The 12,485-nt window shown below is 50.6% G+C and overlaps 5 protein-coding genes across 5 annotated transcripts; 3 read left to right on the top strand and 2 right to left on the bottom strand.

Annotated features, from left to right (window-relative positions):
• Positions 1 to 250: 250 nt before the first annotated feature.
• Positions 251 to 1,744, top strand: AtWU_05878 (uncharacterized protein; the record flags this gene model as incomplete). The annotated part of the gene is made up of 2 exons (XM_035500988.1): positions 251 to 371; positions 450 to 1,744. The coding sequence occupies 2 exons, from the start codon at positions 251 to 253 to the stop codon at positions 1,742 to 1,744; spliced, it is 1,416 nt and encodes a 471-aa protein (XP_035356881.1).
• Positions 1,745 to 5,044: 3,300 nt separating this feature from the next.
• AtWU_05877 (SUR7/PalI family protein) lies at positions 5,045 to 6,008 on the top strand (the record flags this gene model as incomplete). Its single annotated transcript, XM_035500987.1, has 3 exons — positions 5,045 to 5,164; positions 5,240 to 5,611; positions 5,670 to 6,008. The coding sequence occupies 3 exons, from the start codon at positions 5,045 to 5,047 to the stop codon at positions 6,006 to 6,008; spliced, it is 831 nt and encodes a 276-aa protein (XP_035356880.1).
• A 1,397-nt stretch (positions 6,009 to 7,405) lies between these two features.
• Positions 7,406 to 8,572, top strand: AtWU_05876 (mannitol-1-phosphate 5-dehydrogenase; the record flags this gene model as incomplete). Its single annotated transcript, XM_035500986.1, has 1 exon — positions 7,406 to 8,572. One exon carries the CDS (start codon positions 7,406 to 7,408, stop codon positions 8,570 to 8,572), a length of 1,167 nt encoding a protein of 388 aa, XP_035356879.1.
• A 312-nt stretch (positions 8,573 to 8,884) lies between these two features.
• On the bottom strand, positions 8,885 to 9,818 carry AtWU_05875 (enoyl-CoA hydratase/isomerase family protein; the record flags this gene model as incomplete). Its single annotated transcript, XM_035500985.1, has 2 exons — positions 8,885 to 9,498; positions 9,590 to 9,818. 2 exons carry the CDS (start codon positions 9,816 to 9,818, stop codon positions 8,885 to 8,887), a joined length of 843 nt encoding a protein of 280 aa, XP_035356878.1.
• A 501-nt stretch (positions 9,819 to 10,319) lies between these two features.
• adaB (chromatin-binding transcription regulator ADA2) lies at positions 10,320 to 12,022 on the bottom strand (the record flags this gene model as incomplete). Its single annotated transcript, XM_035500984.1, has 3 exons — positions 10,320 to 10,388; positions 10,453 to 11,853; positions 11,930 to 12,022. The coding sequence occupies 3 exons, from the start codon at positions 12,020 to 12,022 to the stop codon at positions 10,320 to 10,322; spliced, it is 1,563 nt and encodes a 520-aa protein (XP_035356877.1).
• Between the last annotated feature and the right edge of the window lie 463 nt (positions 12,023 to 12,485).

The following is a 12,485-nucleotide window of genomic DNA, read 5'->3' as shown; positions in this document are numbered from 1 at the left end:
TCTCTTTCTCACACACACACACTCTCTCTCATATCAGCGCCCTCATGGGCGCCCCCCTCCTCCCGGACCCTCCGATTTAATTCTCCTGCATCCCCGCTGGGCAGATGTCTCGTATTAGTGTTTCATTGACCTGCCTCGTGCATCGCCTGCTCGCGCCTTTGCTGCCTGCCTTTTCTTCCGGTCCCCACCCAGTCCTCCCTCTCTGGCCACTGGGCGATGGAGCATCACTGCTGATGCGCTGGCAGCCATGATGCAGGCAATTGAGCAGGCAGGCTCCATATTCACTGGCTGGATATCTTCCTGTTTGTTCTGCCTGAGCGGGAGGGGCGACGATGAGAGCTTTCATCATCAACAGGCTATGAAGCAAAAAGGTATAGCTTTCCCCATACTTTCTCTTCTACTACAACTCCTCCTTCTCAGACATGGGGACTGACTGTTGTCCCTTGCAGGTGTCGAACGAGAAATGAAAGTATGCCATACTCAACCTCATCTCGTTCCTCCAATGAACCTCACCGGCTACGATGACTTGCCCAGTCCAAGCCCTCAGCCTCGGGTATCATCGCTACAGTCATGGGTGGTTGAGGGCAGGACCCGGGCATCGCGAGCGTCCAATCGAGCTAGCATGTCGCTCAAGAGGAAGTCAACTGCTCCCGTGAGGATCAGTGGACCCTCGGAGTTTAGAAGAGTCTCAATGTTCCTGACGGAACTGGATGAATATCGTCCCCTGGAGTTGAGCTTCAATACCCCAGGCAACAGACTCCCGGATCTTCCCCAATTTGAAGACTTCCCTCTCGAGCACGACCGCAAGCAGGTCATTTCACGACCCCCGCGAGCTCTCTCGTCTACCGAAATGGGCCGGATATCGCAACCGCGAACTCACCGACCCTCTTCGTCGTTTCAGCTTGCGAGAAAGCCAGTCGGGTCAGGCTCCCGTCGGTCTTCATTGCCAACCCAAGAACAGCTCCAGCTACTAGAGAAGAATCCTCCTGTCACCAGTCCCTTAATCCCTCATTTTTCACAACGTAGCTCTGCGGTCACTGGCTTGACCGCAAGTGCGGTACCTTCTACCACTCCCAGGCTGGATTTAAGTGGTGGCAGCACGTCCCTGGCTAGGAACGAGCTACACCGGGACACCCACAAGGACCCTACGTCCACGGTCCCTAGGACTCCCACCAAACCCAGCCTGCAGGACAGGCCCTTACCTTCTATTCCAACTGAGGAGGATTCCCCTTCTTCAGGCAGTACGTATCACCCACCTACCACTCCCTCCGAAAGCCGACCTCCGACCACACCAACGGAGAATCCTAATCGAACCCCAACCCGCTCGGGACGTGTTACCCAGTGGCTCTTTCAAACGCCCAACAAGCCAAACTTCCTTTTCTCCAACCCGATAAAAACCAGCGACAAGGGGCCATTTCGCATCCGGTCGCGGACGCTGAGCGGCTCTACGCTCGCATCAACCATTACCAACCTCACCGGAGGGCACAAGGCCACCCCGTCTCTCGCCAGCGGCACGACAGTCGCCCCAACCATGCAAGCATCGAGCACTGAATCACGAAACTTTGACCTTCCTCTCGGCAGCCCATTCTCACCCAAACAGACCTTTCCAACCGTGACAGAAGAACACACCTATCCTACAATCTACGAGGGCGAACAGCCACAGCACCAGGAGCCCGAAGTCTATGACGAGATGCTTACCCAATATTACGAGTATCGTCACTCCGCTGTTGGTGTAGCATTTTGATCTGTCTTCGGGTACTTTTCTTTCTTACTGTCATTCAGATTAAGGCTTTTCATTTCACCTCTCGGTCAACGGCCTTGATATGCGTACTACCCTTATGTTGATATTTATACCCTGCTCATGGGACATATCTATTCTTTCCAGCCTTAATGATCCATTCCCTTACAGCATACTTATAAGGATCGATCCTATATACGCTCGCTTTCTTTACATACCAGCAACAGCAATGTACCTGATACCCTTTTGGTTCTACACATGTGCTTTTCGCTTCATCTGGGCCTCAATTAGATAATATATCATGAATCAACAAGTGTTACTGGTCCATAAACTAGCTAAGTCATGAGCAGTACAAATGAGGCCACCGCTGCACAATAGAGAGACTCTTATTCAAGGAAATAAGAAGACTAAGATGCACAGTCGATCATAGCTCAATTCATTATCAACCCTTTTATCCTGATCTAGGAACAATACATTCCTCATCCTTCCCTATGGGTCCTTAGTCAACTCAATCGCCCTTTTCCTTGTATCCCCGCCGGGATGAGAAATCAACACAGCTATTACAGGTTCTGAACCGTTGACTGCAACTTGGTACTTCCTGATCCATGGTAAGACTGAATGCCCTGTAAAACCGATCTTGACATCGTTGCTCCTGCAGGCCCAAATCTCACCACACTTGAAGATTTGCCCATAATCAGCATGTCCCAACCTCGTCGGCGAGAATTTGTTGAGAGTAGCAATATATCAGTCATCTAGTTTTACCAGTGACATGACAAGGGGGTTGAAGCCACCTAATCAAGGGTTTAATCAACTGGTGTATTATTAGCGCTAGAGAAACTTACTTCTCGTACAGTTGTGAATGCGAGACGATAACATAACATCCTCCATAATTTATATCAGTGTAGATGATCCTGAAAACTGTTATCACTTTCAATATTAGTACCCTGTTACTACGCTGAATATGTCGTTACTAGGTCTAGCATTCCCTTGATAAGTAGCTATCAGCACTGGAACTCGTCGACGCCGAGTTGAGTAGTCGATCTTGAGTAGTCAGCGTAATGTAGGGTTTGCAACGCTGTTTGTATTAAATAGTACTAAGGAGCAGTCCACTTTGGAAGAAAATAATATATGGTGAATATTCGTAAATGGTACTAGATATTTCCTTACCATATATGTCATACTGGCTTTGTATAGGGAAGTAAGTAGTATCTCCTGCTGAATCAACAGCAGGTCTGTCGTCATTCTGAAGGATGACTGTATAATTCGTCCTCAGGGTTGCTCCATTACTAGTATGTCGCGTAGGCACTCGAGTATCATCATGCCATGAGAGAATGTATATACATGCGGTACGTAGGTCGATACGGCCATTTGGCCACGGAAAAAACACTTCAGTCATTGTGGTTCAGTGAAAGTATTTATGCAGTATCATTAGCTTTGATGGTAGACTTCAATGTGTATATGTCTTAAGATATAGCTTTGGGGCTCTGCTTCGGATGGAAGAGTGTTTGGTACCAATGAACTATATCTTGTGACTATTGCGAGGAACAACCTCCAGCATTTGTTGGATCAATACTATCGGATCATTGTGAGCTTTGATATGAGTGTATTACTATTATATATATCTTCTTTGGCTTGCATACATATGATGAAAGGATACTCTATTGATCAGAGAAGATGAGAGATGCGGATAGATGCGAAAGTAGAAGATTGAGATCAATGGGAAGTCTTAAATAGGGGGAAACAATCTCGTCCATGGGAATGGTGGCAAGTGACTTCCCAATGCCAATGGAAGAATAGTGAAGATCCCTGCTTGAGTGAAGTAGCTGGGAAATACTATTGTCAATCTCTGATGCATTAAATAGAGCTTTTTTTTCATGGCATGAGTGTTTTCATGACTAACCATTATCTACTATCTGAGTTTAATCAACGGCTGATACCTTCCCCTAAATAGCAAATTTAGGTTAACTTTGAGAAAGTCAAGATCTGGGTTGGTGCCACCTGATCGCGAAAGGAATGCGGATGCTCTTGGGGAAGTTTAAACCTCCTTGACTCAAGCGCTGCGACCTAAACACAGTTTAGTGGAGTACCAGCAGAAAGTAGTAGCTCAGTAGTGCGAATGAAGTAAACTTTGCAGACGGACATCAAGCAAAGGCTTATTTAACTGGCTGAGATACTAAATACTGCCTCAGACAGTATACTGCTATATTAAGAAGGTGGTGAGCATTAAACATAGGGCCTTGTCTCATAGAAAGCAGACTTTACCTTCTGAAATAAGCAGAGAATGTAGCATGAGCAAAGACTGGTATAGGAGAGCCTAACTGGTGTAGCAGTAATGTCCTTTTTTTTATTCAAATGTCCAACTGCAGCTATTCGTAGGGCATCATACTTGAAAAATGCTGCATATACCATTAGTCATTCTTAGAACTATAGTCTGCTGAACATCAAGAGCCAAGACTTCTCTTGGGTTGACTGAAATTTCTTTGTGATACGGAATGAGGTGGTTGTTGGTGGGAGGTTCGATTCTACGTTTGGTCTGAAGATAGCAAAGAAGTGCGTATCTACAGAAAAATGGATCAAACGTGACTTGTGTCACTGCCCGGTAGAGTCACTATGTGTGGAAACAAGTCTCGAAGAAATTCCTCCTAAGGCCACCCCTAGAGGCATAGGTTTTGAAGTTGTTGAGGATGTGGTGTCACTACAGGGTCTCAAATTCCTACTTAGGTAAGAGTGGCGTTCGGTGGGAAATACGATGAAGACTTTTCTAGGGTGACGACTTTTCAAAATAGGCTATCTGGAGACTTTGTTCTTTCAAGGTGTCGAGTCCAAAGAACAACCGCCTTACGAACCAGAGTCTGCCAATTCAACAGCGTTGTTCAGGGAATCAAATGACAAATCCAGGATCTGGACCTTTTTGACTCTTTCAGCTCGAATGCTCCCGGTAGGCGGGCATTCTTCAAGCGGGCGGTCCCTCAAGAATGAACATGCCAACCCTGATAAATTGAGCATGCACATTCCCAACAGCTCGCGTCGGCCAATTGGAATCTCTGGCAGTACCCGCGACCAATGCAGCTGGGGAACCGCCACGTGCTTGAAGGAGGAGAGGAAGTTGGGATCATTGCTGTCTCCCAAAGATGATGTACACCGGCCATCTCAAGGAATGATGAATACACGGCGGTTGGGATCCTTTAAGTTATCGCTCATGTCGTCTACGAGCGAGCAATTCCCCTCATGGTTATCATGCTGCAGTATTCATCAATTAAGCTTTATCGCAAACATTTTTAGTAGAGAGGCAGATCATCTTTCACCATGGGTCGCTTGGTGAACTACTTCCCCACGATAACAGCGTTTATCGCTTTTATCCTCACTTTATTATGTCTCTTCGCAGGCACACAATTGACGGTGCTCCCGGGTGTCGATATATTCACGGTTAGTTTATACCCCGGTCGACCCCTCTGGTTGCGCATTAGTATCTAGTCGGTCAGCTGAGATACCTCAATATAGGTTCTTTCCTCAGAACAGAGTCGAAATACGGGGATACATGACTTCTACTCCATCTATGTGATGTCGTATTGCGAAGGAGATCTCATGGCAGGCAACAGACGCTTCTCGAACTGCTCCAAAGCCGCATTGCCCTTTGCCTTTAATCCCTCCGTGGTGTTGTTGAATGAAACCGGTAACACCACTTCACTTTCGAACCTGGGATGGCCCGATGCCGTTACAGACGATTTCCATGCGTTCAGCATGACCAGCCGGACTATAGGGATTTTCTACTGCATCGGAGCCGGGGCTGCAGGCTTGGCGATAGTGGGCAGATTGTATTGGCTGGTTCGGCGCGGACCACGGCAGTCCGTCATGGAATTAGCGGCATTACTGGTAAAGAGACCTCCCCAGACATATGATTGGGATGATCCCAGCACTAACCACGTGCTAGTTGGGGTTCATCATGCTCGGAATCTCCTCGATTATTGCGACGGTTATCGCGTTTCAATTTGTCGATCTTGTCAATGACCATGGCCGCGATATGGGTGTGAGTGCCGAGTACGGACCCCGATTTTTGGGAATGACTTGGGCCGCCACCGGGTTGATGTTGACGGGAGGCATCACCAGTTTATTGACGGTGCTGGTCGATCGGAGCCGAGCAGAGACAGGCACCCTTGCAGGTGACTGTGATGATCAAGCCAAGTCCCTCATGCACTCAGACTATGAATCAGTCAAATCCAGTGCGGAACCATCTCCCGGGGTGGAGACAGAAAAGGAGGGAAATCAGTGATGGAAAGAAGAGGAATAGGGACTGTATTTGATGGAAAGGGTAGATAGTGCGGATAGAAACGAATCGAAATGCAAGGAATACATCCAGCCAGGCTATAGAACATGAAGCTATTGGGTTTGTCTTGGGGATAAGAGGGAGCCGGATATAAAGACCCACAGAAACCCCATGAAAGGGATTCTACGGCCATCCATTGTTGATCGCATCCACTGGGGGTAACCGACGATAGTGTGGTACAGTGCAGCGTAGCGTTGCTTGGGGGGAAGAACCGGTCACGTCACCAGTGGAGTAGGTTTGGGCTCGGGTCGAATGACGAGGGCGCATGGCCTCCCTTGGCCCCTCCGGCGCTGCTCGTTCCCGGCATCGTCCAGCGCTAACAGTAGAATCTCTTTGAATTATCCATTCTATCGCTGGCCTGACACCAGCGGTGGGTCAACCCCTGGTGGATACTCGATTTGATTCCATGATGATGATGTTAACGACCGGTTGGACGATGATGATAGTCAGGGGAATGATGTAGGAGACCTGAGAACAGGACCAACAAGCAGCATCCACCAGCCCATTATAGGCCAGCGATCGGAGTATAGGTACACAATGTTCAGGGAAGATGACTTGTTGGAAAGAGAACCGGGTTAGAACCGGCTGGGATGAGAATCTGTGAGATGACTTACAGTAGCACCACTAGTCGTACGTAGACTATAGTTAGTCGATGGCCATGCGGGCTAACGGGCCAACGAGCCATTTAGTTTATCGCGTCGTCAACTTCACGATGGCACAGTCGCACATGCGACTAGGACCGGATTGTCTGTGGGTGCGGAATCAACCGGGACCATGACAGTGGCCGTGTCTGATTGGGATAGAAGCAAAGTAAGGGGAGGAGGCGTGCAGGGCTTGAAAATGCCCGCATGGCCAATCCGCTTTGGGCCTGCGTCATCGCCGCTCATTGGAACGGCCGGCTCTGGTCCTGTTTGGAAGGGCTTGGATTGGGCCTCATCGTGATCCATTAAGTCATAGTCAGTTAGTCTAGTTCACTTTTACTTGGATCATAGTCACTGCGTGTGTCCTTTTTCCCCCACTTACTGGAATTGGCCCGAACATCGTGAAAAAAGTCTCGGTTTCATTCACCGTTGCACTTTCCCGTTGTTTCCATCGTGACTGCCTCATTCTCTCTTATTTCGCTCATTATACTTTATATACCCCTCCATTCCCCCCTCTTCTTCTCTCCATCCTCTCCTCTTCAATTCTCAACCTTCCTTTGTCTTCACCACCACTCTTCTCTTCGCGATATCAAATCATCTTTCATACTACTGATCAACTTTCTCACTTGATCAGTCTTCCAATTACTCTATCTCAACCTCAACCTCAACCTCCCTTCGACTAAGTCATACTTTCACTACATCATGGGAAAGAAGGCTATTCAGTTCGGCGGTGGTAACATCGGCCGTGGCTTCGTCGCCGAGTTCCTCCACAAGGCGGACTACGAAGTAGTCTTCGTCGATGTCATGGACAAGATGGTCGAGGCTCTCCAGCAGAACAAGTCGTACAATGTGACTGAGGTCAGTGAGGAGGGTGAGCACACCACCACTATCACCAACTACCGTGCCATCAACTCCAAGACCCATGAGAGCGATGTCATCCAAGAGATTGCTACGGCTGATGTCGTGACCTGTGCTGTGGGACCCAACATTCTCAAGTTCATCGCCCCTGTCATTGCCAAGGGTATCGATGCTCGTACAGAGTCTAAGCCTGTCGCTGTTATTGCCTGTGAGAATGCCATTGGTGCTACCGACACCCTGCACGGCTTCATCAAGCAGCACACCAGTCAGGACCGCGTCGAGTCCCTGTACGACCGCGCCCAGTTTGCCAACTCTGCCATTGACCGCATCGTCCCTCAGCAAGCCCCCAACAGTGGCCTCGATGTCCGCATTGAGAAGTTCTACGAATGGGCTGTCGAGAAGACTCCCTTTGGCTCTGTCGGCCACCCAGACATTCCTGCCATCCACTGGGTCGACAACCTGGAGCCATACATTGAGCGCAAATTGTTCACCGTCAACACCGGCCATGCTACTACTGCCTACTTCGGTCACTTCCGGGGCAAGAAGATGATTGCCGACGCTTTGGAGGACAAGGAGATCCGTGGACTTGTTCACAAGGTTCTTGAGGAGACTGCCTCACTCATCGTGGCTAAGCACGACATCTCAGAGGAGGAGCAGAAGGAGTACGTCGATAAGATCGTCAGCCGCATCTCCAACCCTTATCTGGAGGACAATGTCGAACGCGTGGGGCGTGCACCCCTGCGCAAGCTCTCTCGCAAGGAGCGGTTCATTGGACCGGCTTCGCAGCTGGCCGAGCGCGGCATGAAGTATGACTCTTTGATGGACGCTGTCGAGATGGCTCTGCGCTTCCAGAACGTGTCTGGTGACGACGAGAGTGCAGAGCTCGCCAGCATCCTCCAAGAACAGTCGGCAGAAGATGCCACCAGCAACCTCACCGGCCTGGAAGAGAAACACCCTCTGTATCCTGCCGTGCTGGAGCGGGTGCGCAAGGTGCAGCAGGGGACGAAGTAAAGGCATTGCTGTTGTTGCACACTGTCTTCTTTAATGTTCACGATTACGATTACGAAAACTGCGAAAGCATTCCGAGTCGATCACCTGCATGTACAACTGGCCACACCGCAGGACGGTGACAGGCCATCTGGGATACGGCGAACACTGGTCGGCGCGGATATGGAGCATGGGTATGGAAACGGGATTAGCATAGTCATAACATGATAATGATGTACATAGTTGCAGGCAACTAGCACGAATACTACATGACTGAACATGAATCTATGCCAGGTTTTTTATAAAATGTAGCCGATTTAAATCTTAATCCATTACTTACAACTTACTATCCCTCCAGACGGGCTTCCTCTTCTCCACAAACGCCCTCAGTCCCTCCCTGATATTCTCCCCCTGATTCAACTTCTCCGACCACCCCTCCATCAACATCTCCGTCGCCTCCTCAACCCCAATCCCCTCCCACCCCAACTTGACTCCCTCCCGACTAACCAACACCGCATCAGGACTATTTCCCGCAATCTGCACCGCAACCTCCACCGCCCTCTCCACCACCCCCTTCCCACCATCATCACCAACAACCTCATTCACAATCCCCCACCTCTCCGCCTCCTCCGCAGAAATCTTCCTCCCCGTCAACGCCATCTCCATCGCCCTCTGCCGTCCCACAATCCTCCCCAGTCGCGGCAACGCCCCCGCCCACGCTACCACCCCGCGCTGCACCTCCGGCAACCCGAAATACGCTTTAGAAGAAGCGATTACCATGTCGGCGTTGAGCACCATCTCGCATCCGCCCCCTAGGCAGAGCCCGTTCACTGCGCAGATGATGGGCTTTTTGCCGCTTCGCCGGGAGAGGCCCCCGAAGCCGCTGGGGGGCATGCCTGGGGTGGTGGGGGTGGACGAGGAGGATGGGGTTTGGACGGTGGAGTTCCATTCTGCATATGTATAGGTGAGTATTATGTTGAGGGGGAGATGTAGTGGAGGGTTGAGGGGGATATGGGGTATGGGTATGGATATGGGTATTACCTTTGAGGTCTGCGCCCGCGCAAAACGCCCGTCCGGAGCCGGTCAATATGCCTACTCTTATTGAGGGCTCGTTGTCCATCCAGGTCCAGATGGCGTGGAGGTCGTGGTGGCCCGCGGTGGAAATGCTGTTTAGTGCTTTGGGTCGGGAGAGAGTGACTAGGAGGACGTGTGGGTGGGGGAGGGAGAGGGTTATTGTGTTTGAAGGGGGGGTGGGGAGGGTTGGTGCCATTTTCTTTTTTGATTTCCTTCTTTTGGATAGTGTATGGATTTGGGTATGATGAGGGGGATGGGTTTAAGCTAGGTGGAATTGGATGGAGAAGGGAGAGTGGTGTTGTTATAAAGGTGTTTGATTGATTGATTACGGGTCTTTAAATGATGCCGAGGTTCGGTCGGATGTTATACTAAGGTAAGCTGGTTAGTGGTTAGATTGGAATGCGGAGAAGACGGACTTGCCGCTAGACTGGTTCTGTGGTTAGTTGGTGGGTATCGGTTCCAATTATTGTCTCTTGTTTTATGGTCGACTGTAGTAGCTACGTGGAAGTCGTAAAGAATAGAATAAAGTCTGTTTACTTTATAGTTAATTGAAGGATTAATTTGTCCCTTGTATAGATAAACTATATGTCCATCTACTTAATCACTTAATCAAAACCATAAATCGTATCATCTACCTCACAACGCCGCAACTCCTTACACAGAACCACGTGGTATCCTGCTCATGCAAATCAGACGCTCAGCTCTTGTTGATCCAGCCGCTGTGTACCATGAAATCGTAGATACGACTCGTCTTGGTACTGTCGACCTGTAGAGATCTTCGTCAGAACGCTATACATCTCCTTTTGTTGGCAGAGGGGAAAGAGTGTTACCTTGCAAATAGCTCGCGCGTCCTTCTTCTTTAAACTGCCGCCCTGCTTCATCGCCTCTTTCAATAACGTCTCCTTAATTACTAGGTACGGCTTGGGCTGCATGTGCAACACATTGCACACCTCGACCTCCTCCTTGGTCAGCAGGTGCAGATCCGGTGCTCCCTCGTTCTCCAGCTTCCACGGAATCACTCCATTCAGTGGCTGGATCACAAACTTGGTCTTCACTGGCTGCGGCGTGCTGATCCCGTCGCCATTGGTGGCGGCAAACGCCCGATCAAAATCATTCATCGGCGGGTTAACAGGCTCTGGTGCCTTAGGCGCCCCGGACGCCTTTTGTAGCCGGAGAGGAAGCTCCGGGGTTGTCAGCTGACTGGCAGCGGACGGCTGTTCTGGTTGCTGCGACTGCTTCGTCGGTCGCGTGCTGGCGAACCGATCAAACGAGCCCTGCGGCACCATCCGCTGTGCCCGCTGTTGCTTCTCCTGTTCGTATTTCTCTCCGCCTTTCAGATCACCAATGCCCATCTGGCGCCACTCCTGGAGCTGCGTGATGGCTAGCCGCAGGTTGTGCTCGTACTCGAGACCCTTGTTGAACTCTTCAAAATCATCGTGGTTCATCATCCGGGCAAATGGCTTCGCCTTGTTCAGCAAGTCACGCTCCTCTTTCGTGCGCTTCTTCTCCAGTGCCGTGTTCTTGCGGTATTCGAGGAGGTTGTGCTCGAAGAGGATCTTCTTGCGCTCCGTGCGCGCCGTAAGCCGCGAGTTATAGATATCCACCACGGTCATCTTCAATTCCATCTCCGCGTCTGTCTCGCCGTTCGCCGTCTCGCCCGCGCCAGGCTCAAATGTCATGTGCTGCACCGCTTCCTCGGCTTCGTTCATGAACTCTGTCTCAAACTCCAATCGACCCGGCATGTAGCCCTGCACTTCGTGACAAGCCGGTACACTGGCAGTAGGCTTCTGCTTCGGTGTTGTGGGTGGAGCTGCCTTGGCCGCCTCTTTGCGCTCTTCAATGCGGCGTTTCTTCCGCGCCTGGAATTCTTCCTTCGAAATGGCCTCCGAAAGGCGCTTGTCGTCCGGATCGGCGCGTTCCGGTAACGGGAAGTTCGGGCTATCGATATAGGCGCTGATGTAGTGGTCGCGAACCTCCTCCTTGGTGCGGTAACCACCAATGTGGTCTGCAATGTCCGCCCATGATCCCAGTCCGTAGATCTCGGCGCCTTCCAGCAGCAGGAGTTCCTCGTCCGCACCCCAGTCCTCCTCGAAAATCGGGACCGAGTTCTGTTCGATCACCTGGAATGGATGCGTTGACGGGTCATGGTTCTTGGATTTCTCTCCGGCAGCGAAGCAGGGGACGCAGAGATCGTATTCGTGGCAGGCGGGATGGGCGCAAGATACGCGAACCTAGTAAGAGACCGATAGATTAGGTTTAAGGCCGACAAGAGGCGAAGATTTTTAAAACACGAATCGCAGACTGTACCGTTGAAGTCACATCAACCGAGCAAATATCACAGTGATACTTGGTGCCCGCTTCAGTGCCGCGCGAGGCGGTCTTCTTCCGTATTACACCCATCGGTCGCGGGTCCCTTTCATCCTCCAATGTTCCCGGATCCGTTTCGACCACACCGACACGCCCTCCAGTGAAATGAGAGGGCAATTTGGAACTAATGAGAAAAGAGTGATGCGCGTCGGGTATGAAGGTGATGGTCCGGAGAACGACGGTAGCGCAAAGGGATGTACGTCTCCGCAGTCGATGAGCGGGGGGGAAATGCCGGGGAAACTAGGGTGGAGTAACCTTGAGGGCTCAACGTCAGGTTGGTCTCAAAAAAGTCGATCCAGCACAGACAAGAACCGTAATACCAACAAGGTTTCTGGGGATGGCTGGAGGAATGTGATAGTAGCAGTTTGTAGTGAACAGGAGACTGGTCGCGTATCGGCGGACAGACGATTCGAGGTTCTGGGGGGTGGGCGGTGGCTAAGCTCTGAGGCTAGTGCACATGGTGGTTACTTTATCGGGACTAGACTACGATCTGGGA

The sequence above is a fragment of the Aspergillus tubingensis genome, assembly GCF_013340325.1.
Source record: "Aspergillus tubingensis WU-2223L DNA, scaffold_7, whole genome shotgun sequence".
In the NCBI taxonomy this organism is placed as follows: domain Eukaryota; kingdom Fungi; phylum Ascomycota; class Eurotiomycetes; order Eurotiales; family Aspergillaceae; genus Aspergillus; species Aspergillus tubingensis.
Note: the sequence above shows the minus strand (reverse complement) of the source record. Positions and strands in the feature narration are given on the sequence as shown.